The sequence below is a fragment of the Pan paniscus genome, chromosome 21 (genome assembly GCF_029289425.2).
Source record: "Pan paniscus chromosome 21, NHGRI_mPanPan1-v2.0_pri, whole genome shotgun sequence".
In the NCBI taxonomy this organism is placed as follows: domain Eukaryota; kingdom Metazoa; phylum Chordata; class Mammalia; order Primates; family Hominidae; genus Pan; species Pan paniscus.
In genome coordinates this window covers 54,388,211-54,413,171 of record NC_073270.2, presented here as the reverse complement: position 1 = coordinate 54,413,171, position 24,961 = coordinate 54,388,211, and the positions used below count along the sequence as shown (strand labels likewise).

The 24,961-nt window shown below is 52.2% G+C and overlaps 1 protein-coding gene across 3 annotated transcripts in view; it reads left to right on the top strand.

Moving 5' to 3' along the window:
• Positions 1 to 24,961, top strand: part of PREX1 (phosphatidylinositol-3,4,5-trisphosphate dependent Rac exchange factor 1) — a 204,038-nt gene that overhangs the window by 160,291 nt on the left and 18,786 nt on the right. For all 3 annotated transcript variants that reach the window (XM_034947457.4, XM_034947458.3, XM_055104985.2), the window contains exons 15-27: positions 2,003 to 2,075; positions 7,863 to 8,005; positions 9,690 to 9,782; positions 10,730 to 10,878; positions 12,544 to 12,629; positions 14,422 to 14,558; positions 15,222 to 15,342; positions 16,338 to 16,525; positions 16,866 to 17,027; positions 17,715 to 17,925; positions 18,348 to 18,624; positions 21,863 to 22,069; positions 23,424 to 23,512. In XM_034947457.4, coding sequence (XP_034803348.1) covers positions 2,003 to 2,075; positions 7,863 to 8,005; positions 9,690 to 9,782; positions 10,730 to 10,878; positions 12,544 to 12,629; positions 14,422 to 14,558; positions 15,222 to 15,342; positions 16,338 to 16,525; positions 16,866 to 17,027; positions 17,715 to 17,925; positions 18,348 to 18,624; positions 21,863 to 22,069; positions 23,424 to 23,512 — 1,936 coding nt within the window. The remainder of the gene's footprint in view (positions 1 to 2,002; positions 2,076 to 7,862; positions 8,006 to 9,689; positions 9,783 to 10,729; positions 10,879 to 12,543; positions 12,630 to 14,421; positions 14,559 to 15,221; positions 15,343 to 16,337; positions 16,526 to 16,865; positions 17,028 to 17,714; positions 17,926 to 18,347; positions 18,625 to 21,862; positions 22,070 to 23,423; positions 23,513 to 24,961) is intronic.

Genomic DNA, 24,961 nt, shown 5'->3' with positions numbered 1-24,961 from the left:
TCCCAGCACTTAGGATTGAGTGGGGACACAGCAGTGCCGGCTCCTGGCCCCCACGGGCCTGACTTAGCTTGTCCTCCTCTGGCCGGCCGTGCTGCCTTCTGGTTCCTCTGCGCTCCAAGCTTCTGCCCATCTCCAGACCTTTGCCCCTGCTGTTTCCTCTGCTTGACAGTCCCTCCCACCTGCACATGCACGTGCACGTGCACACACACACACACGTGTCACACACTTGGCCTGGACGTATTGAGTGTATTTGGGTTGCAAGCAACAGAAACAGGCCCTGGCTAATTGAAGGGGGAATAAAAAAGGATGACTCATTGAAGGGAGGTGGGGCACTCAGAAAGTCAGGGCAGGCCTAGGAGGCCTTAGGAAGAACTGGCACCGGGAAATGCTGAGAAGCTAGCACTTGGAGGCTCTGTCCAGCACACCGCTGTGGGGGACAATCAGCGCTGCTTTTCCTTGTCCTTGGGGTCCTCCACTCAAGTGTCATGTTCTTGGGGCAGGGAGCATCCGTTTGGCCTCAGCCTGGCCTAGGAGGGCTGCAAACCTTGATCAACTGCCCCACCAAGATGACATCCCACCTGGGAGAGTTGGCCCCAAAGGCCAAACCTGCAGGGTCCAGCACACGGGCCGTGCCTCATTCTTCACGTTTCGGGTTGGATGTCACTTCCTTGGGGAAGTCCTGAGATGAGTCACATTGCCTTGGTTCAAATTGTATCAGTTTGGAATATTTTCATTTGCCAGGATAACAAACCCAACTGAACAGTGGCTTACAGAGATGCCACCTATCAAGAAGCATGGAGCTAGGTGGTTCCAGGGCTGGTTTGTGGGCTCAGTAGCAGACAGAAGAATCTTCCATTCTTCACCCCACCATCCTGAGCATCACTTCCTCACATGACTTTATCCCAGGCAGGGAGGAGTGGTGCTGCTTTTCCCTTTTACCTGGGGGGGAAGGTGTTTTTCAGAAGCCCCTGGTAGGCTTCCCCAGTCATCTTAGTAGCTGGTGCTTGGTCAGTTAGCAATTGAACTTGATTTCTAGTATTAGAGACACAATTATGGAAGCTGAGCCAAATTAGGGTTTGTGTTTCTGTAGCATGAGAGAAGTCCAGAGGTGGGTGGTTCAGAGCTGCTAGAGTGTCTCCTGATATCTTTGGGGACCACACTCTCTGTGTCTTTCTGCTCTGCCTTCCTTAGTGCATTTCCAGCCATGAGGGCACCTTGTAGTCTAAAGTGACTGCAAGAGTTCCAGCCATCACATCTTTGTTCCAGGCAGGAGGAAGAGAAAGAAAGGGCCAGGGACAAGGGGTTTTGCCAGAGCATCCCACCAGTGATTTCTGCTTATAGCTCATTGGCCACCTGTAGCTGCAAGGGAGGCTGGAGATGGATGAGAGCTTCTTGACCAGGGAGGAATGGGAAAGGTGTTGCTAGGCAACCAACATTGTCTGCCCCTTAAAATCTCCATTTTTTCTTTGCGGTATTGATCACAGTACAATAAAATAGTCTTGTTTGGAGTTTATTAATAATAATCACAAATGGGGCCAGGCGTGGTGGCTCACGCCTGTAATTCCAGCACTTTGGGAGACCAAGACGGACAGATCACGAGGTCAGGAGATTGAGACCATCCTGGCTAACACAGTGAAACCCTGTCTCTACTAAAAATACAAAAAATTAGCCGGGTGTGGTGGCAGGCGCCTGTAGTCCCAGCTACTTGGGAGGCTGAGGCAGGAGAATGGCTTGAACCCAGGAGGTGGAGCTTGCAGTGAGCTGAGATCGTGCCACTGCACTCCAGCCTGGGCGATAGAGTGAGACTCTGTCTCAAAAAAATAATAATAATAATAAAAAATAATAATCACAAACCCGTTTTGGGGTTACTGCAGTAAACAAAACAGACAACCCCTGGCCCTCGTGGAGCCTACCTTCTTGGGTGGTTGTGGGCTTCTCGCTGGCCATGCATGGCCTCTCGGATGCTGCCACCTAACACCCTCCCCTTCTTGTTCCATTCCAGGGAGACTGCCAGACTCGGGAGGAGGCAGTGGCGCTTGGCGTGGGTCTGTGCAACAATGGCTTCATGCACCACGGTAACCACCCCCACCTGCAGCCCAGCCCCTGGGACCTTGCTCCCTGGAGCTGATGGTTTGGGGGAGTATGGGAGGACTGAAGCCAGGTCTGTGGCTCTCTAGACCCCCGGGGGTTTGGGGTGGCTCACGAATCCCACCTCCCTCCCCTTCCTGTTCTGAACCGATCGAGAAATGGCTTCTGGTGTCCACTGGGGACCAAAATGGCTGGAAGGACATGGGCTAGATTTGAAGTCCAACCCATGAGTTTCCTGTGCCCTTCTTCCTGGGGGGGATGTGGCCTTCCAGGGTAGGCAGCGAGGCCAGATGAGGCAGGCCTGGCCCAAAGGCCTCCGTGGGGAAGGAGGAGCTGTGCCCTGTGGGACAGTGGGCAGGTGGGTTGTGAATGTGAGAGGCATGAAGTCCTTCCTGGGATGTCTGCCTCTTTCCCCGGCCTCCTCCCTCAGATAAGTGACTTTTCTTTCCACTGGGAGAGAGGCAGGTATTGGGGGGTGAGTTCTGAGATGTTCCTGAGGCAGGAAGATGGCAAGAAGGAGGACGAAGTGGCTCCATGGACACCGGTTTAAATTACAACAAAAGTTAGTGTTCTGTGTGCCTGGGCTCTTTCTGGACACTTCACATATATTTATGAGTTTAATACAGCAGCCCTTTGATGTGGGTATTAACATCAGCCCCATTTTATAGATGAGGGTATAGAAGCTCAGATAGTTAAGAAACTTTCTCAAGGTTACATGGCAAGTAGAAGTCGGGATTAGAACGCAGGCCATCTGGAGCCGGGATTAGAATTCAGGCCGTCTGGAGTTGGGATTATAATTCAGGCCGTCTGGAGCCGGGATTACAATTCAGGCCATCTGGAGCCGGGATTACAATTCAGGCCATCTGGAGCCAGGATTACAATTCAGGCCGTCTGGGGCAGGATTAGAATTCAGGCCGTCGGGAGCCGGGATTAGAATTCAGGCCGTCTGGAGCCGGGATTAGAATTCAGGCCATCTGGGGCGGGATTAGAATTCAGGCCGTCTGGAGCCGGGATTAGAATTCAGGCCCTCGGGAGCCGGGATTAGAATTCAGGCCGTCTGGGGCAGGATTAGAATTCAGGCCGTCTGGAGTCGGGATTAGAATTCAGGCCGTCTGGAGTCGGGATTGGAATTCAGGCCGTCTGGAGCTGGGATTAGAATTCAGGTCGTGTGGGTTTAGAGGCTGCACACTCAACTACTGTGCTATGTAGCCTCTCCCCTTGAAGGCCCTGGGGGATCCCTGAGTTTCCTGTCCTTTCAGCAGGACAGGTAAACCTTTAACCCCCGCCAAGGTGCCATTTTCCTGTTTCTAGAACATTCCTCAGAGCCTTTGCACTTGCAGTTTCCCTTGCCAGGGTGCCCTGCCTGCCTCATCCCTGCAGGTAACACAGTGTTTCTGCTCAGTTGACCCCTCCCCAGTGAGGGCCTCCCCACAACCCCAGCTAAAATAGCTCCTCCCCGTCATCACTCTGCTCCCAGCTCGGATTCTCTCTTTTTTTTTTTTTTTTTCAGACGGAGTCTTGCTCTGTCGCCCAGGCTGGAGTGCAGTCGCAGGATCTCGGCTCACTGCAAGCTCCACCTCCTGGGTTCGCGCCATTCTCCTGCCTCAGCCTCCCGAGTAGCTGGGACCGCAGGCACCCGCCACCACACCTGGCTAATTTTTTGTATTTTTTAGTAGAGATGGCATTTCACCGTGTTAGCCAGGATGGTCTTGATCTCCTGACCTCGTGATCTGCCCGCCTTGGCTTCCCAAAGTGCTGGGATTACAGGCGTGAGCCACCGCGCCCGACCAGATTCTCTTTTTTTTAAGGGCCTGTTCTCTCCCTGTTAGGCAGATCCCATCACTCCTTTCTTTGTTCATTCTGACATCACGTGTGGTGTCTTTGGTGTTCCAGGCACCATGCCAGGTTCTGGGAGCAGAGTGATGACCAGGACAGATAACAGTCCCGTGTGTGTGTGTGTGTGTACACACACTTGTATGTGTGTGCACACATGTGCATGTGGTGTGTGCAGGGGAAGGAAACAGGGATGCCAGCAAGGAGGTGGTCATGATAGTCCGGGGGAAGGAGGATATGGCTGGGACCTGGTGGTTGCAAGGGGTTAGAAGTGGTCAGCTTCAGAAAAGCCTGAGCCACAGGAAGGCCTTTTGGCTATTTCTCCTTTCTGATATTGGCTTTTTTAGTTCTAACTCAGAGATCTGCAAACTCCGTCACAGCTGCTTAACTCTAACTCTGCCTTTGTAGCACAAAAGCAGCTACAGAGAGTATGTAAACAAATGGGCATGGTTGTGTGCCAATAAAACTTTATTTAGAAAAGCAGGTGGTGAGCCATAGTTTCTTTTTTGAGACAAAGTCTCACTCTTGTCACCCAGGCTGGAGTGCAATGGTGTGATCTTGGCTCACCACAACCTCCGCCTCCCAGGTTCAAGTGATTCTCCTGCCTCAGCCTCCTGAGTAGCTAGGATTACAGGCATGCGCCACCACACCCAGCCGGGCCATAGTTTGTTGAGCCCTGGTCGGCCTGCTGGATTTGCGGTTCTCTTGGCAGAGTGAGCCACGTGCTGGAGACCTGAGAGGCCTTTGGATCTATCCCCTGCCTTGTGGCCAGCAGGTCCCTGACTCAGCTGACTCCCAATAGGCCCATACGCCTCTCTGGGCCTCAGTTTCTCCAGTTTTCCATTGGAGGCCTTGCATTCCCCTCCTGTGCGCTCAGCATGCCCAGAGTTCTGTGGGAATAGGACTCACTCTTTAGCTTCCAGTTTCCCCAGCTGAGGTGGGCAGGTAAGGGCCAGTCTGGACGGCTGAGGGCATTTTCACGTGTCTACCTCATCTCACCAAAGTCCTTCATTCCCAGAAGCTGCTCTGTTTGCCTCGGGGCCCTCTGACAGCCCCGAGCCTCCCGCCAGTCAGCTGGGCACAACCTCTCATTTGTGGGTGACGGTAATTAGGGGTCCTCCCCAGCTGCTATTCCGGGAAGGCTGCTGGCTGTGGACATTCTGCTGGGTGGTGACTCCCAGGCAATCCTGATGTCCTCAAGGGCTCTCAGGGAGAGAAATTGCAGGGCGTGACCCTGCTCCTCTGTTCCCTGCCATGAACTCAAAAATAGGCTAAAATAGGAAAGGGCCAATTCCAGGGTTGTGGCTGCAGCAAAATACAGGGTGAGGTGCAGGATGGGCGATTGGGAGGGGCCTCTGTGGCACCTTTTGAGGCGCCTCGAACTGGGGCCGAACTGAGCCTGCAGACACTAAGGTATTCCCACCTTAGGGCTGACCAGGGGTCCGGCCCTCTTGCTTTAGGCACATATGGGGAAACTGAGGCTTGCCATTTAATCCCCACAGCCACCCCAGCATGTTGGTCCTGTTGTTATTCTTGTAGACAAGGAAACTGAGGCTCAGAGAGGCTAAAGGGCATGAAGTCAGGAAGGGGCTGAGCAGGGATTTGAACCCAGATCTGAGATTATCCTATAAAGCCGGACCAGCAGCCTCGAGGGAAAGGTATTGAGGTCGGTAGCTCGCTTGGCTGAGCTCGTGGACTTGAGGGATTCCACGCTGTTTTCCACAAATATTTTGGCCAATATGCAACATTGCAATTCTTCCTCCCACTCCTGGAATCTTCTAACTTAATGTTTATAGTGGAGTCGAAGCCAGCGGCCCCCTGGGGCCTGGCTCCCCAGCTCTGGGGAAAGTGGCAATTTGTGTGTCTGTTTTCTCAAAAAGGTAACAGGGGTGGCCTGAGAAAGGGGCTCACAAACAGGTAGAGTTCCAGGTGAAATGTCCTGGAAAACTAAGGAGACAGAAAGAAATGCCCCCGGCTGCTTTCCACTGAGTCACCACATCCAGAAAAAGCCTCTGTCTTCAGGGACAAGGGGGATGTCTTGTGGCTAAGGCAGCTGGTTTCCCTTGTTTCAGGCACCCACTGGCCTCCGACAGCTGCCTTTACCTCTCCGAGCCTTGATTTCCACCTTTGTCCACTGTTTATACTCAGCCCTGCCTCATCTAACAGGCCTGCCTGGACAGTGTGGGGAGAGGAGGAGCAGAGGAAGGAGGCTCGATGAGGGCCCTTCTGCTGCCTGCTGGCTGCTGGCTGTGTGACCTAGGGGCCTGAGTCTTAGTCTCCCCGTCTATGAAAGGGGCACAGCAAATCCTTATCCAAGGAGCAGATGAACTTAGCATGCCTCCCCAGTGTGCCTGGCACTGGGAGGTGCCCAGTTAAGTTGTAAGTTACAGGGATCAGATCACCAATTGGTTGATACTGGTTATTTTTATTCATTTTCCTGGTTTGTCCTAGAAAGGGGTCAGTGTGTGTGTGTGTGTATATATATATATACACACACACACACACACACAGACTATATATATTATATATGTTATATACATACTATATATTATATTATATATATATATATATATATATTTTTTTTTTTTTTTGAAATGGAGTTTCGCTCTTGTTGCCCATGCTGGAGTGCAATGGCGTGATCTCAGCTCACTGCAACCTCCACCTCCCGGGTTCAAGCAGTTCTCCTGCCTCAGCCTTGCGAGTAGCTGGGATTACAGGCATGTGCCACCATGCCCAGCTAATTTTGTATTTTTAGTGGAGACAGGGTTTCTCCATGGTGTCTCAGGCTGGTCTGGGACTCCCCACCTTGGGTAATCTGCCTGCCTCGACCTCTCAAAGTGCTGGGATTACAGGCGGAGCCACCGCCTCTGGCCGGCGTATTTTTTTTATGTAAAGGGCCACTTAGTAACAATTTAGGCTTTGTGGGCCGTACAGCTTGTCACAGTATCCAACTTTGTCCTTGTGGCTCAAAAGCAGCCACAGATAATACAAGTACAAATACAAATGGCTGTAGCTGTGTGCCAATAAAACTTTATTCATAAGGTCAGGTAGTGGAGCAGATTTGGCCTGCGGGGACTGAGTTTGCCAACTTTTGGTCTAAAGTGTCTCAGCATCATTTCCCTCTGAGAGGTCTGAGCGCCTTTTCACAAATTACTGCTCATTGGAGTTTGCTTATGTTGACTGTTCATATCCTTTGCCCATTTATCTGTGAGCTTCTGAGCTTTTTCTAGTTGATTTGTTAGAGGTTTTTATATTCTAGATATTTATTCCTGTTGGTTTTGGACACTATAGTTACCTTCACATCTGCCATCTACCTATGGAGTTGTTATCGAATGGAGGTCCTTAATTTTAGTCTAGTACATGAGGGTCTTATACACAGACTCCTTTTCTTCTCTAGGACAAAGATGTCATCCTATATTTAGTTTTGTTAGCTTTGGTTTTACTGTTCATACGTAGGTCTTTAATCCATTAGTTTATTGTTGCATATGGTGTGAGGTAGGGATTCAATTTTTCTCCCCCCTGGGCAAGTCAGTTTTCCATGCACCATCTGCAGAATACTCTATGATCATATATCATCATCATAGACTAAGTTCCTGCAAACACTTAGTCCTCTTATGTGACTTCTATTCCCTTCTGCTGGTTATTGATCTGTTTCTACTGCATTTCCACACTGTGTGTTACTATGGCTTTGTAAAATATTAATGTCTTTTTATAGCAGGTGAGGCAAGTTCAGACTTTTCAAGAGAAGTCAGAAAGCCAGATCGCTTTTTGAAATATCCTAATATGTTAGTGTTGGCATATGATTCCATTTTAATAGAATAGTGTTTGCCAAACCAAATGTGTCCATGGCCTAGTTCCAGCCTGTGCCTGCCAGTTGGCAAACATGGCTGAAACTTTCCCATGTGAATCTGACCACTGAGTGCACATCTGTGGATCTGCAGTGCTGGAGAAGAGCGAGTTCAGGGATGAGTCCCAGTACTTCCGCTTTCATGCTGACGAGGAGATGGAGGGGACCAGCAGCAAGAACAAACAGCTTCGCAACGACTTCAAGCTGGTGGAGAACATTCTGGCCAAGCGCCTGCTGGTAGGAGCACAGCTGAGCAGCTGTCCCTTCCTTGCCAGAGCCCCCTGCAGGCATGGGAGCTGGGCGACCTTCTGGCTATGCACAGAGAAGGGGGCTCAGCTTGGAGTACCAGAATAGGTGGATTCTAGGTGGTAGGGGGCAACTCTGCCAAGAAGCCAGGCTGCATCACTGGCTGAGACTACCCTCCTAACAAAAGAGATTGGGCTTGCAGGTCTCCCTTTCTGTTCCCTTGCCTCTCCTGTCCCCTCCCCGTACACTGTATAGAGAGGTTGGCCTCCTGAAGCAACTTATCCTGCATACCCCACAGCAGCCCCCATCTTAACGCGTGGCCTGCAGCAGGCAGTCAAGACAGAGGCTCAGAGGTTAGGTTTCTGGTCACTGCCAGGGTTGGAGCTGAAGCCTGACTCATATGAAGACGGCTCCATTAACTTCTCTCCCATAGTACTGCAGGGACTGCTGTTCCCTCTGATTTCATTCCTGTCACTGTAAAGTCCCCTAATGCTTCCCGTCACACTTAGGATAAAATTAAACCTCTCACTCCCCTCCCCTCCCCTTCCCTCTTTCCTCTTTCCCTCCCTTCCTCCTTCCTTCCTCTCTCTTCTTTCTTTTCTCTTTTCTTGTTTTCTTTTCTTCTTTCTCTCTCTCTCGTGCCCGTCCTTCCTTCCTTCCTTTCTTCCTTTTCTTTCTCTCCTCCCCTTTCTTTCTTCCCTCCCCTCCCCTCCATTCCCCTCTCTCCCCTCCCTTCCCCTTTCTCCCCTCCCCTCTCTCCTCTCTCCTCTCCTCTGCCTCCCCAGTGGCTAGGACAACAGACCTGCGCCACCACACCCAGCTAATTTTTGTATTTTTTATAAAGACAGGGTTTTGCTATGTTGCCCAGGCTGGTCTTGAACTCCTGGGATCAAGCGATCAACCCGTCTCGGCCTCCCAAAGTGCTGGGATTACAAGCGTGAGCCATTGCGCCTGACCTCCTGATCTCTTTTCTTATCCTCCAGTGCCTTGGGGCCTCCCTCAGGACCTTTGTACGTGCTGTGCCTGCTGCCTGGAGCATGTTCCTCCACTCTTTATGAAGTTTTGTTTTTCATTTCGTTCAGGCCTCAGCTCCGATAGCACCTTCTCTGCCCCCTTGCCGTGCCCTATCCCATTAAGTGCTTTAATTCCAACTACGTACACTCCCTGCATCACATCCTGTATTTCTTTTGTTTATTCGTTTATAGTTGGCCTCCTGCACTAAGCAGGGCTGGGCTTGTTTGTCTTGTTCTAGATGGTGTCTCCAGCACCCATGAGAACTGCCTGGCCCGTGTGATGGGCAGCATCTCAATCAATGTCTGTTGACTGAATGAGTGCCTTTCCCTGTATCCCCCGCACTGGGGAACCCCCAGACCTGTTTCTAGCATGCCTGCCATCCTGCCCTGGGGTGGGACCGCTCCTCCCTAAACTCCCTGACTCCACATTCTTGGTGGCTGGACACCTTTGGATCCGTGTGATTCGTTAAGCCAGTGGCAGGCACAGAGTGAGCACTGCCTCTGCCAGGTGCTGTTTGCGTTTTGCTCTGTCTCGCCCACCTGGATCTGGCCACTTCCCTACTAGACCTGGGACGAGGTCATGGTCCTGTGGGGGCCGCGGTGGGGCTGGCCGTAGGCCCACCTCGCTCCCTGACCGGGTTCCTTCTGCCCTGGGCCCCCAGATCCTGCCCCAGGAGGAGGACTATGGCTTCGACATCGAGGAGAAGAACAAGGCTGTGGTGGTGAAGTCCGTCCAGAGGGGCTCGCTGGCTGAGGTGAGGCCCTCGGGGGAGCTGGCAGGGACCGTGTGCAGGTGGCAGAGCGGGGTGTCTCTCTTCACCCTCCTTGAGGCAGCCCAGCCCAGGAGATTCTGGAATGATCGCTGACTCCTCTTCTCTCATTGCTCACGTGGAGAAACTGAGTCCAGGACCCACTGTCTGCAGTGGCTGCAGTAGCTGGGAGTGAGTGCAGAGTCCCGGGGCTGTGCTCCTGGTGTGTTCCACCACTGCCCTCTGCTGGACATTGTGGGGAGGTACAAGAAAAAAGCAGGTGTCTCAGTTTTCTGCAACCAGTCACAGTGGCTTGAATAAGATAAGCTCATTGCTGTCTGATGCAAAGCCTACAGGAGGATAGGTTAGGAGAGTGAGGGTGTGGCTGGCCGAGGATTCAGCCCTGGGGCCTTCCAGCTTTGCCTGGGGCGTGTGCAGGTGGGTGGGGGAGATGCACCTGCCGTGCTGGCTGGAGCCCAGCTTGCCCCTGTGGCAATTAGGAATGCTTTGGGCTGCAAGGAGCGACATACCCATGGCCAGAGCGGCTAGGTTGACCTTGCCAGTGATGTGAGCGGTTGGAAGGAGGCAGTTGTGAATCTTGGTTCAGGTCAGCAGGTCTTCATCTTTCTTCGCCAGGCCCTAACAGACATAAGATGGCCACCCCGGTGTGACCCTCGTGTCCCCACACAACAGGGTCAGGCCCCAGCAGAGTTTCCCCTCAGGAGGAATACCTTTCCCAGCTGCCCTCCCATGAGCTTCCCTTTGTGGCTCATGAGGCAGAACCAGGTCCCTTGTGCCCCTCAACTGCTTACCACAGACAGCACGCAGTCAGCCAGTCCTGCTGGATCCCTTGGGCCAGCACCCTTCTGCTGAACACATTTGAGCTTCCTTGGTGAGGAGGGAAGGAGCTTAGTAACCGGTGTGCACGTCTGTCCTCCGCCGTCCCTACCCAGATGGCTGGCCTGCAGGTGGGGAGGAAGATCTACTCCATCAATGAGGACCTGGTGTTCCTGCGGCCGTTTTCCGAGGTGGAGTCCATCCTCAACCAGTCCTTCTGCTCCCGCCGCCCTCTGCGCCTCCTGGTGGCCACCAAGGCCAAAGAGTGAGTGTCCCAGGGCGGGGTGTCCAGCAGCCCTGCCTCTCAGGCTGAGTGGTGGCTGAGGGCTGGGGTGGCATGAACTGTCCTGGTCCCCCGTGGCTGGGACCCATTGTTGGAGGCACACAACACAAGCTGGACCTTCATTCATTCGGCAGATGTTTACAGAGTGCCACTCTGTGCTTGGTGGCAGTTTGGGCCCTGGGAATCCAGCCACTTGGGGATGCATGCAGTTCCTGCCATTCATAGATCTCAGATCTAGTTGGGGGAGGAGGCAGGAGACAGACAATGTGCAGATACAGAAGTAAGACACTGAGCCTGTGCTGGTGAGCGTGGCACAGATAAGTTTCTATAAACCCGGGAAAGGGGCCAGAGTGTGCAGAGGGATGGCCGTCAGGGAGACGTCACTGCGAGTCGGGGTGAAGACCCAAAGCAGATGAGGGGGGAGTCAAGGGGATTTCTGGAGGAAGAGGGCTCCAGGTAGGGGAAGCAGCTAGGGCAGAGGCCCTGAAGTGGGACCGTGTCTGGCGCATTGGAAGAGCAGAAGGAAGCTGATGGGGCTGGAGCAGTGAGTGAGAGGGAGGGCTGGGTAGTGAGGTCTGTGGGGTAACGGGGTCCAGGCCCTGGAGGCCCCTGGCAAGGACCCATGGGGAGCCACTGGAAGCTTCTGATCGAAGTCCTGTGGCTGCAAGTGGAGCTCAGATTGTCAGGGGCAAAGGTGGCTCTCGGGGGAGCTGAGGAGGTGGTGGCTCAGCAGAGTGCGAGAGCAGGGGTGGGAGGAGCAGACCCGTGCTAGGGGTAGGTACCGGGAAGCAAAGCATTTTCTCTTTGAAAAATTATGCATCTGGTTTTTCACTTTTCCCTTTTATTTAACACAGATCTTCTCTTGACAGGAGGGGTGGAAAGTTTTAAATATGATTATTTCAGTAAAAAGGCGAGCTGACTTAGGGAAAATGTGGTTGATCGATGGGTTGGTATGTGGAAGTGGCAGAAAGCACCAAGGTGGAATGTGTCTGCTGAAAGCTGTGGAAACACCTGGTTTGAGAGCAGGCTCCCAGCTTGGCTTTATCTGCAGGGGGGAATGGGAGGGACAATTGTGCAGCATAGGGTTGGAGACCTGCCTTAGACGGGGATGTGGGCAGGGTACTGATGCTCCAGGAGCAGTGACACCCATTGCCCTCCCTGGCAGGTGCTGCCTCTCTGCTTTGGGGATCGACCCACAGAATGGCCCAGACCTGCCTTCCTAGGGGACTTGTGTGGGTGTTTTTCTAGGGTCAGCACCGAGATGTACCAGCAGATTACTTCTCACCCTCCCACCTGCGATTGTTAAACTATTGACTGGTTGGAGTGCTGGTCTCACCTCCAAGGGTCTTAGGACAGGGGAATGATGGAGGTGTGGGAGGATGGTCTGGAATTTCTGTGCGAGGACAGAAGCTCCAAGGGCAGGCCAGTGGGTTGTGCTTAATCAAAGATCCTGGTGGCATGGGCTCTGCCTGATTGACATTTCTGTCTGTATTTGGGAGCTGGAAAGCCTGGTGTTGCTACTACTATTTTGGGCTGAATTTTCCCAGTGTTTCCAAGGCAGAAAGTCTCTGGGTTGGCCCCGGGGTTATTGAGAGTGATGCTGGTTTTCCTCATGGCCTTTTCCCCTGCCTCTTCTACCTGGTGCAGGATCATCAAAATCCCCGACCAGCCGGACACACTGTGCTTCCAGATTCGTGGAGCTGCCCCACCGTACGTCTATGCTGTGGGGAGAGGTGAGTGGGAGCCTTGGGAGAGAGGGGAAAGGTGCAGAAGATGGTGGATCTGTCTGTGTGGCAGGAGTTCAGAGCCTTCTAAACTCTAGGCTTCTGCCAGACAATGTACCATCAGCACTTATTTTCTTTGCCTGATGCCAAGACTTGCAAACACAAATGCCTGTTGGGGTCAGGCAGGCTACAAGTGGGTAGCCATCCCAGTGGAAGACAGTGGGTAGTGGTGAGGACTATGGCAAGGTGAAAAAATACATGTTCACTCTGGAAGGAGCAGTGGCTCTTCAGCTGGAGCTCCTTATTGCCAGACAGGAATGTGGGTCCACTCTCACCAGACTTGATTTTCTAAGAGAAGCCACCAATGCAAATTTGGGGGCTCTGCCGCAATACTTCTATGGCCGGATCCAGCCGATAGGCCACCAGTTCAAGACCTCTGCTTTCTGCATTGCCTATTCCTTGTGTGCTATTAAAGGTGTCACTATGTCTTGGAGATGGAACCAAGTAGGTCTATGATACTGGGCCCCCAAACTTTTTTTGCATCTAAGTGCCCCTCCTTTTAAAGTTTAAACATAAATTTTTCACTTGTGTGGTCATAGTTGTGTGTTTACTAGGTGTTCATTAAGAAAACACATACCATGACAGAAGGTTACTGAGAATTTGATAATATTTTAAAGTAGGTTTTCATTTTGTCCTAAAGCAGTGATTCTCACCTTGGGACAACTTAGCCTCCTCTCCAGAGATCATCGGCCCTGCCCGGAGACATTTTTGTTTGTCATAACTGGGGAGGGGGTGTTTCTGGCGGTTAGTGGGTAGACCAGGGATCCTGCTAAACGTGCCGCAGTGCACAGGACAGCCCCAGAGAACCACACAGAATTATCTGGCCCAAAATGTCAGCAGTGCCTTGGTGAGAAATCCTGCCTCAGAACATCTGCAGAGATACTGATAATAGGTAGTAATAGGTGTTCATAGGCAAAGACGGTAAAAAGAATAAAACAGCTGCTATTTCTTGAGCACTTACTGAGTGCCAGGCATGATGCTAAATGCTGCACATGTATTAGCTCGTCAGATCTCGCCGAGACCCTCAGGGTAGGGATTATGAGCGTTCCCATTTCACAGATGAGGAAGCCAACCTCCAGAGAGTGAAGGGACTTGCCGAAGGTTCCAGGGTCGGTCTATGGCAGAGCCAGGGTTTGAAGCCATGCAAGTCCCCAGGGGCTGTACTTGGCACCACCACACCATTCAGGCCTGGTATTGCCCCATGTCTGGGCAAAGCTTGGCATTTGTTTGCATTTCCAGACCTTTCACATGAACTACAAAAAAAACCCTGGGTTCAAGACCTACGGTTTGGGGATTGTGGAATAGCTGAAAAACCTTGCCCTTGGAGTCTCATAGGCCTGGTTTGAATCCTGGCTTCTGGCCATTCGGCCTAGAGAGCATGGCTTTGCCTCTCTGAGCCCATCACGCTTTCTGCCAAATGCGGCCCAGTAGCACAAGGCGGCTGCAGGACTTTAAAGGAGACGAGGTTCTAGAGTGAAACGGGCCTGAATCGGATCCCGTTTGCCTTGCTGCGTGACCTTGGGCCAGCTACTACTTCTCTGAACCTTAGTTTCTTCTGCAAAATGGGAACATCAATCCATTCTTTGCACTGGAGTGTCAGAGGGCGGCTCTGGGGTGGGAGGGGTGGAGGTGGAGTCTTTGCGCGTGTCTGGGGTTGCAGTGGTGGGTGGTGGGGGACAGTGTTCAGCGGGCTGCTTGTACTTGCCTGGCATCCAGCCTCATGTGCTCCTGTTCCCCTTAGGCTCTGAGGCCATGGCTGCAGGGCTCTGTGCTGGTCAGTGCATTCTGAAGGTCAATGGCAGCAACGTGATGAACGATGGTGCCCCTGAGGTCCTGGAGCACTTCCAGGCATTCCGGAGTCGGCGCGAAGAGGCCCTGGTAAGTTTACCGGAAACCGGGGCCGTCAAAGAAGTCCTGCTGAGTGGGGGCGGGTGGCTGAGGGCTGTCCTCTCTTTAGAGAAAAGCCTGCATGTGCCACTGGTTGTGAGTAGGGTGGAGCTGCTGACCCAACAAGAGGGAGCTGGGCCTGAGCTTTGTGCTCCCACTGCATCCTTAAACCAGAGTTGCTGAGCAAACCATGATACCCGGGGGTCTCGGTTTTCACAGCTGTGAAATGGGTGTGACCAGACCCTCTCTCCTCACCACATAGGCATGTTGGGCACATAGTCAAGTGGGTTGCGAAAGTGGATACTCCATTTGGTTGGGGGCCAGGGTTCTGGTGGAGGGCGAGATTCCCTCATTGATTGATTCACTGGTTCACTCAGTGTGTGTGTGTGTTGGGCACCTGCTGTGCACCAGGCACGTTTGTAGACCCTGGGGACACAGGAGAGACAACGTGTCTGCACCCATGTCCCTGCCTCACATTTTCACATCCCCTGGCTTCTGTATGGAGCATAGACTGTGCACGGTGAGGGCTGAGTGTGACTGGTGGTCAGTGAGTTTCCAGAGCTCTGGAACCCAGGGGCAGTTCACACCTCGGCCCTGTCCCCTCCTCCCTACCTGCCGGCACCATGGCTGTCCCCTTACTCTGGCTTCTGGCAGGGCCTGTACCAGTGGATCTACCACACCCATGAGGATGCCCAGGAAGCACGAGCCAGTCAGGAGGCCTCCACTGAGGACCCCAGTGGTGAGCAGGCCCAGGAGGAAGACCAGGCTGATTCAGGTAATAGACGGGGCATGGCATGACAGGAGCTTCCAGAGGGACTGAGACTCCGGAGGGGCTGGGTCCTCTCCTGTTGTCCCCTCCCCTCCTCCCAGCCAGTCCACCTCTGTGCCAGCAGGTTTGTTTTTTTTTTCCTTTTTGGAGACAGGTTCTGGCTCTGTCACCCAGGCTGGAGTGTAGTGTGACCACAGCTCACTGCAGCCCCAACCTCCCTGGTTCAAGTGATCCACCTCAGCCTCCGGAGTAGCTAGGATCACAGGCGTGCACCACCACACCTGGCTAATTTTTTAAATTTTAGAGTTTTTTTTTTTAGAGATGAGGTCTCCCTATGTTGCCCAGGCTGGTCTCTTAACTCCTGGGCTGAAGCAATCTTCTTGCCTTGGCCTCGCAGAGTGCTGGGATTACAGGTGTGCACCACTGCGCACGGCCGCGATGCCCGCGATATTATGTCAGTTTCTGATGGCTGCTATAGCAAAGTGCCCCAAACCCAGCAGCTTAAACAACACACAGTTACTACTTAAATTTTGGAGGTCAGAGGTCCGAGTCCCACTGGGCTGAAATCATGGTGTCCACAGGGCTGTGGTCCTCCTTGGGCTCTCGGGGAGAATCTGTTTCCTTGCCCGTTTCAGCTCCCTGGTCCAAGCCACTATCATTTCTTACCAGGACGGTGGCAGTAGCCTGCTCATGGCTCTCCCTGTTCTGCCTTCCTCTCCTCCCAGGGGCTATTCCCCCAGATGAGAAGAGAACCTTCCGATGGCTCCCTCTGTCCTCAGGGCCAGGCCTTGGATGGCTTGTGTGACCTTGTACAGACTGGCTCTCCAACACCTTCCATCACTTCCGCACTCGCCTGTCTACTCTGGCGGAATGTACTTCTGCCCTGGGGCCTTTGCACTTGCTGTTCCCACTGCCTGGAAGGCTTCCTCCAGAATCCTCCTCGCCTCGCCTTCCTCCCTCCCTCTGATCTCTGCTCAGATGTCACCTCTTTTGGCTTCCAGCCTTCCCACTGCTGTCCCTGGGTCCCCGGCTGAGCCTGTGTGAGGACAGCCCCATGGTCACCCTGACTGTGGACAACGTGCACCTGGAACACGGCGTGGTGTATGAGTATGTGAGCACGGCAGGCGTCAGGTGCCATGTGCTGGAGAAGATCGTGGAGCCCCGCGGCTGCTTCGGCCTCACCGCCAAGGTCTCCTTGGGCACTGCCTGGCCCTGCCCTACCCTGGGGGATTGAAGCCAGTTTCTCTTATCAAAGGTTGGGAGAAGGAGTTGGGTGGGACACCCGAATCCCATTTCCTCAGGCTTAGCCTGGAGTCCTGAATTCTGGTCCTTGTCCCACCACTAGGTAGCGTGGGACTGTGGAGAATGGCTTGTCCCTTTAGCCTCAGTTTACTCCCGTGCAATATGGGCCAGCAACACACCTGACTTCCCGGGGGGTATTACGAGTAGTACAGGAGTCACTGTGGGTGAACCGCTTAAAATCTTCCCGGCACACAGGGAGTGCTCAGTAGCTGTTGACATTTCTGCAGATCCTCGAGGCCTTTGCTGCCAATGACAGCGTCTTCGTGGAGAACTGCGGGCGGCTCATGGCCCTGAGCAGCGCCATCGTGACCATGCCCCACTTTGAGTTCCGCAACATCTGCGACACCAAGCTGGAGAGCATTGGCCAGAGGATTGCCTGCTACCAGGAGGTGCCTGCCTGCTCCCTCCGGGGTCTCTGCCACAGGTCCCAGACATAGCATCTCAGCCTGGGATATTTGGGTTGTAAATGACAAAGCCCATCCCAACTCAGCTGAAACAAACAGGAGAATGTATGGTGTGTATTACTGAAAAGGATGGAGGTGAACTTATCACATCATAGCAGTGTGGCTTCTCCGCATCTCCTGGCTTCGTTTTCCTTAGCGCTGGGTTCACTCTCAGGCAAACCCTTCTCATGTGGTGGGGACACGTTGGCCCTTGATAGCTCTAGCCTCAGCAAGCCCAGGAGAAAATTAACTCCAAGGGAGTTCTGGTTGGCTTGGCTTAGGTCACTTGCCTCACATGGTTCCAATCGCCATAGGGATGGAGAGGCACGTTGACCCTGAACCTCATGAACTGAGGGTGGGGCAGAGACAACGCCTCAAGGATAGTTCAGGGGCAGCCAAAATGGAGCCATGCATGGGGTGGGCACCCCGAGGCCTTGGGTTCCTCCAGGCCTTCCCTGCAGTCCTGAGCCGTGAAACACAGTCCAGGGGTTCCCCTTCTCATTTGGAGCTACTGGCATTTTGTCCAACTGTGGGGCATCTGGCCTAGGCCAGGATAAAGTGGGTACTGGGTATGGGCCAATATTTCCAGACCCTGCCCTGTGATTCACAACCTTACGGCCTCCACTTTCTCAGTTTGCAGCCCAACTGAAGAGCAGGGTCAGCCCACCCTTCAAACAAGCCCCCCTGGAGCCCCACCCGCTGTGTGGCCTGGACTTCTGCCCCACCAATTGCCACATCAACCTCATGGAAGTGTCCTACCCCAAGACCACCCCCTCAGTGGGCAGGTCCTTCAGCATCCGCTTTGGACGCAAACCCTCCCTCATCGGCCTTGACCCGGAGCAAGGTACCTGTGTGTGTCTATTAGAAACTGTGTTCAGATGTTGCACTCCAGATACTTAAACCAAAACTTGTCTGAAGGTCAGCCAGCCAGGGCTGGAATGGTGGCTCCATGGTCATCAGGGATGACCTTCTCTCTTTATGGGGCAGCATCTCTAGATGTGGCTTTATGCCTTGTGGATGATGATATCTGCTGGGGTACCAGCCATCATGTCTGCATTGCAGGCAGGAAAAGATCACAGTAGTTAAAAGCATGTTAGCACCAGACTGGAACAGTCTTCTTGAAGTAACTGAATGAATTAAGAGTATTTAGAAGGGACATTTTTCTCCTTCATTGGGATCCTTGAAATGGGTTTGTATTGTTCCGCCCAAAGGCCCAGTGGATGCTGGGGGCTGTTTTCCAGTGAGCTCTCTCTTCCTCCACTGCAGGCCACCTGAACCCCATGTCGTACACCCAGCACTGCATCACCACCATGGCTGCTCCCTCCTGGAAGTGCTTGCCTGCTGCAGAGGGTGATCCCCAAGGCCAGGGTCTCCATGATGGCAGCTTCGGGCCAGCCAGTGGGACCCTTGGTCAGGAAGACCGGGGCCTCAGCTTCCTACTCAAACAGGAGGACCGTGAGATCCAGGATGCCTACCTGCAGCTCTTCACCAAGCTGGATGTAGCCCTGAAGGAGATGAAGCAATATGTCACCCAGATCAACAGGTGAGTGCTGGCTGGGGGTGTCCGGCGTGAGCAGGGGCAGGTGTTCTCAATCCTGGCCTTACTGACATCGTGGGTAGTATCATTCTTTGTAGTGGGAGGGGGCTGTCCTGGACATTATAGGCTATTTAGCAGTATCTTTTTCGTCTATCCACTAGCTGCCAGTGGCACCCCCTCACCTGATTGTGACAACCAAAAATGTCTTCAGACATTGCTAAATATCCCCTGCAAGGAAAATCATCCCTGACTGAGAACCACTGGTGTAATGAAATATTATGGATATAGCAGCGCTCATCAGTGAGGCTAAAACTATCTGCTGAAAGATTCTGGAGAGAACTTTATAATTTTAACATCACAGAAAGTGAGGCAGCTGTACAAGCTGTCCTTTTGCTGTAATACAACAGGACACACACGCAGCCCCGCCCACGAGGCTCTTGCCAGCAGATACAGAGCTGTTATCTCCTGAAGGTTCAAGGTCTCCTTACTCAGCTCTAGGATGTGGGGCAGAGGGTGGTTCAATGGCACCTTGGGGAGGCATCCGGCCAAATCATCAGCGAATGATGGGGAAGCAGGTGTGGGGAAGAGGAACTGCTGGAGATTAAAGAGACTCAAGAGACGGACCTGCCAGATGCAGCCTCTGAACCTGCTTAGCAGGTTTCTAGCACGTCCATGTGGGGAGGCATTTTGAGACAATCAGGGGTGTTTGTCCACAGACTGGGTGCTTGGTGGTATTGAGGACTCCTTCCTTCTGTTGGGCACAGTCGAGCAGTGTGGTCTGTGTAAAGCAGTGTCTCTCACCCTTGACACTGGTGACATTTGGGGCTGGATTATTCCTTGTTGGGGAGCTGTCCTGGGCATTGGAGGATGTTCAGCAGCATCTGGGGTCTCTACCTACGAGATGCTGGTAGCAAAATCCCTCTTCAGTTAAAACAAGTAGCAGTGTCTTTGGACATAGCTAAAGATTTCCTAGGGGGCAAAATTGCCCCCAGTTGAGAACCACATGTTTAAAAGTCTGTATGTATTAGAGACATCTGTGGAAGTAGGTGTGGTGGAATTACGTGCTATCTTGGACTTGTTTTAAATACTCCAGTGGGCTGGGTACGGTGGCTCATGCCTGTAATTTCAGCACTTGGGGAGGCTGAGTTGGAGGGATTCCTTGAGCCCAGGACTTTGAGACCAGCCTGGGCAACGTAGTGAAACCCTATCTCTATTAAAAAAAAATCCTAAAATTAGTCAGGCGTGATGGCATACACCTGTTGTCCCAGCTCCTCAGTGTGCTGAGGCAGGATGACTTGAGCCCAGAAGATCGAGGCTGCAGTGAGCCATGATTGCACCACTGCGCTCCAGCCTGGGTGAAAGAATGAGACCCTGTCTCAAAACAAAACAAAATGCTCCAGGGAAATAAAAAGCGATGGGGATAATGGGGGAAACAAGGTGGACCCTGAGTGGCTGTTGTTGAAGCTGCCTGTTGGATACCTGGGTTCATCATATTCTCTCTACTTTTGTGTATGATGGAAATATTCCATGATAAGGGAAAAAAAGAATGTAGACTCTAGAGCCAGGAGGCCTGGGTTCAAATCCTGGCCCTGCCACTTATCCACTGTGCAAACTTAGGCAAGTCACTTAACCACTCTGAGCCTTGGTTTCCTCATTTGTCAAATGGGGCTAATCATGCTACTGACTGTGGAGATGTGGTGGGATTGCATCTAGCTGGGCGTATTCATCACTGCTCACTTAGAAGGCACGAGACACTGTTCTTTTTTTTTTTTTTTTTTTTTTGAGATGTTGTCTCACTGTGTCACCAGGCTGCAATGCAGTGGTGTGATCTCTGCTCACTGCAACCTCCGCCTCCTGGGTTCAACCAATTCTCCTGCCTCAGCCTCCCAAGTAGCTGGGACTATAGGCACACGCCACCACTCCCAGCTAATTTTTGTATTTTTAGTAGAGATGGGGTTTCACCATGTTGGTCAGGATGGTCTCGATCTCTTGATCTCGTGACCCGCCCGCCTCAGCCTCCCAAAGTGCTGGGATTACAGATATGAGCCACCACACCCAGCAGAGACACTGTTCTGAGCACTTTATCCAACTGTCACCAGACTAGAGTGTGATGGTGTGATCATAGGTTGCCACAGCCTCGAACTCCTGGGCTCAAGTGATCCTCCTGCCTCAGCCTCCCAAGTGACTAGGACTACAGGCACATGCCACCATGCCTGGCTAATTTTTGTATTTGTTACAGAGATGCGGTCTCACAGCTGGTCTTGAAGTCTTGAGCTAAAGAGATCCTCCTGCCTCAGCCTCCCAAAGTGTTGGGATTACAGGCGTGAGCCACTGGGCCTAGCCTGTTTACACATTTTAACTCCCTTAATTGTCACAGAAGCCTAAGATATAGATACTGATATGATCCCATTTTACATATGAGGAAACAGAGTCTCCGAGAGTTTAAATAATTAGCTTGAGGAATGGCAATACTGGGATTTGAATCTGGTGTTTAGCTAGCTTCAAAACCTGTGCTCTTAACCGTCACACCCTACAGTGGGGATTGATGAGCTATGGCCTAGGGGCCCAGTCCAGACTTCAGCCTGTTGTTTTCTTTTTCTTTTCTTTTCTTTTTTTTTTTTTTTTTGAGATGGGTTCTCTCGCTCTGTGCAGTGGTGCGATCTTGGCTGACTTCAACCTCGGCCTCCCAGGTTCAAGCGATTCTCATATGAGCCTCCCGAGTAGCTGGGATTACAGGCGCCCGCCACCACACCCAGTTAATTTTTGTTTGTTAGTGGAGACAGGGTTTCGCCATGTTGGCCATGTTGGCCAGGCTGGTCTCAAACTCCTGACCTCAGGTGATCAGCCCACCTCAGCCTCCCAAAGTACCGGGATTACAGGTGTGAGCCACTGCGCCCAGCCGATTGTTTTCATTTTTAAACAAGGTGTCATTGGAACACAGCCACGCCCATTTGCTTCCACACTGTCCAGGTCTTTCCCACTGCAACAGCAGGTTGAATGGTTGTCACTGAGACCCTACAGCCTATCGAGGTGGAAGGGTTTGCTCTCAGGGTCTTCACAGGAAAGGCTTCCTGCCTCACCTTCTGGTAGAGCCTTGTGTAGCTTGGCCGTGAAAGAACTTGCGAGTCTCCCACCCCCAACAGGAGGGCCAGTGCTCACACCTGCAGCTGCTGGTGGCATTTTCAGGGAAGGGACACAAAGGGCCAGGCCTGTATCTTTGACTTCAAGGTCTTTGCTTCCGTAGGCTGCTGTCCACCATCACAGAGCCCACCTCAGGTGGGTCCTGCGACGCGTCCTTGGCTGAGGAGGCCTCCTCCCTGCCCCTGGTCAGTGAAGAGAGTGAGATGGACAGGAGTGACCATGGGGGCATCAAGAAGGTGTGCTTCAAGGTGGCCGAGGAGGACCAGGAGGACTCAGGCCACGACACCATGAGTTATCGTGACTCCTACAGGTGGGTGTCACCGTCAGGGGGCTGAGGTTAGATGAGGATGGCCCTGGACAGGTGAGGCCACGGACCCGTGGCAACATCAGAATCAGTGGACACTTCTCAGGGTGCAATGGGCTCAGGGTGCTGTTGCTGATAGCGTGGTTCTGGGGGATTATCTGAGCCCCCTGAGCCTGGAAAACCCACTTAGGCTTCCCAGTTGCAAAGCTGACATTTTAGGGTCGTCCCCACGTGGACCCATCTGTTCTGCCTCGGTGTCACCCCACACATGCTGACACGATGTTGTCAGGCACAAGGGCAAGATTCTGTGGTGTGTTTGCAAACTCAGTGTAAGACATATGGTTTCTGAAACAAGCACTATTTATGTTTATTTGGTCCAAGGAGGAAGAGTGCAGTTTTTTCCCCTCCTAACCTGAGAAGATCTAAATTTTCTACCGGTTAATTATAACAAGATCAGTGAGGTCCTAACTAGTTGGTTAAATAGACTAAAACTCAGTTTCCTGTAATAAGCCATATAATGGGTAAGTTTAATTCCTTACTGCAGATAAACCAGCACTGTGGTCCCAGTGAAAGGTGACATCACATTTGCCCATGGTGGTTACAGTGGAATCTTAGAGGGTGCTTCAACTGTTTGTGGGCAAAAATCAGAACTGATACAGTTTGAGAAGGCAGACCTTCCCCCCAGTCCTTGCAGCGTGAATGTTCTTCCAGTCGTCAAGGGATCTGCCTGATCTCCCATTGCCTGCTCGCCTGGCGTCTGTATCTGGCTGCTGCGGCACTTTGTGCCCCCAGAGCCTCATGTCCATAGTCTCAGATTTTGCCCTCTCTCTGGGATTTCATTCTTACATTTTTGGGTCCTCCAGTTTTTCCTTTAATTTTCAAAAAGGTGAAGGAAAAAATGTCAGGATCCTGGGTTTTGATCTCCCACACCTTCCGAGTTCCTGGGCCGTAGGGAATCCAATCCAGTCCCTGTCCTCATGAGGTTTCCAGCCAGGCTGGGGCCTGGGGAGACGGAAGACAGAGCCCTGTGGAATGGGCAGGTATCTCAGGGCAAGGCTGTCCCCTGGGGACACTGGACAGAGTGACACCTGCGTGAAAATGATTCACCGTCTTCCTCCTATTTCTGTGTTTCTGTGCTAGAGCCTAGAAACGTTTCCCAGCCCTCAGGCATGGAAAACCCACCAGGCCCGGCCTTCCCTGCCTTTGGGACCCAGGACCGGTGCTCGGTGCCCTCTCTGGGCTGCACGCCTACCTGAGGGCCCAGGGGTTTTGTCTACACTGTAGAAAGTGGGTTTTGGGTGCCAGGACCAGATGGCCTGAGCTCAGGGTGACTCAGCCCCTTCTCTGGGCCCCTTTGCAGCGAGTGTAACAGCAATCGGGACTCGGTCCTGTCCTACACCAGCGTGAGAAGTAACAGCTCCTACTTGGGCAGCGACGAGATGGGGTCTGGTGAGTGGAGCGGCAGCGGCCTGTGCTCAGGGAGAGAGGCTCCTCCCCATGAGATTTAGTTTTAGTTTATTTTATTATACTTTCCTCTGCGTTATATTGTTTTGTATTTTATTGCATGGTCCTGTACTTGATTTCCTTCCATTCAGTCATTCAAGAAGTATTTCTTGAGCCCATATTATGTGCTGGGCACTGGGAATGCGGCAGCGAAAGAAACAAACATCTCCGCCCTCTTAGAGCTGATGTTCTCCGTGAATGTCATGGAGATGGAGCAAATGGAAGCATGCACGGTGCAATTCTGTGTGCTTCATGTTCGATGAATGTTGTGATGCATGTGCTGACAACTAAACAGGGTGACCTCATGGTTTATGTAAAAACGATACATGTGCAAACCGAAAATCCAAATGACACAGAGCAGTTCAAAGAAGTACCCATGGCTGGGCGTGGTGGCTCACGCCTGTAATGCCAGCACTTTGGGAGGCCAAGGCAGACGGATCACTTTAGGTCAGGAGTTTGAGACCAGCCTGGCCAACATGGTGAAACCCCATCTCTACTAAAAATACAAAAAATTAGCTGGGTGTGGTGGTGCACGCACCTGTAATCCCAGCTATTTGGGAGGCTGAGGCAGGAGAATCACTTGAACTTGCGAGGGGGAGGTTGCAGTGGACTCAGATCATGCCACTGCACTCCAGCCTGGGTGACAGAGTGAGACTCCATCTCAAGAAACAAGCAAACAAACAAACAACAAAAAGAAGTCCATAAAAATGAATGAGAGTCTTATCATCTCCCCCAGAAATGACCCTCGCCAGCATTTGGAGCTCATTGGTGGGGACTGTGAATGCATGGATGGGCAGGTGGGTGGATGGATGGATAGACAGACATAGACAATATTTTATAAATTAGATCATACTCTACTTACAGCTTTTTTTTAAAAAATTTTTTTTTGAGACAGAGTCTCACTCTGTTGTCAGGCTGGAGTGCAGTGGCACGATCTCAGCTCACTGCAACCTCCACCTCCCGGGTTCAAGCGATTTTCCTGCCTCAGGCTCCTGAGTAGCTGGGATTACAGGCGCCCGCCACCACATTCAGATAATTTTTGTATTTTTAGTAGACATAGGGTTTCACCATGTTGGCCAGGATGGTCTTGATCTCTTGACCTTGTGATCCGCCTGCCCTGGCCTCCCAAATTGCTGGGATTAAAGGCGTTACTGAAAGCCTGAAATTGTTTTTTATTTTAGTCTTGTTTACTTCAGACTTTAAAGCAGTTCATTTTGCAAGTGGGTTGTGTATCCACATGGTGCATAATTCAGAAGGCCCCGGAGGGTGCATGGTGACAAGTCTCCCCCCCACCCTTGGTTCTCAGGCTGTCACTGCTGTTCCCACTGTCACTACAGTCTTGTGTGTCTTTTCAGAGATAGTCTGTGCATAAAAATTTAATTTTAATTATACTTC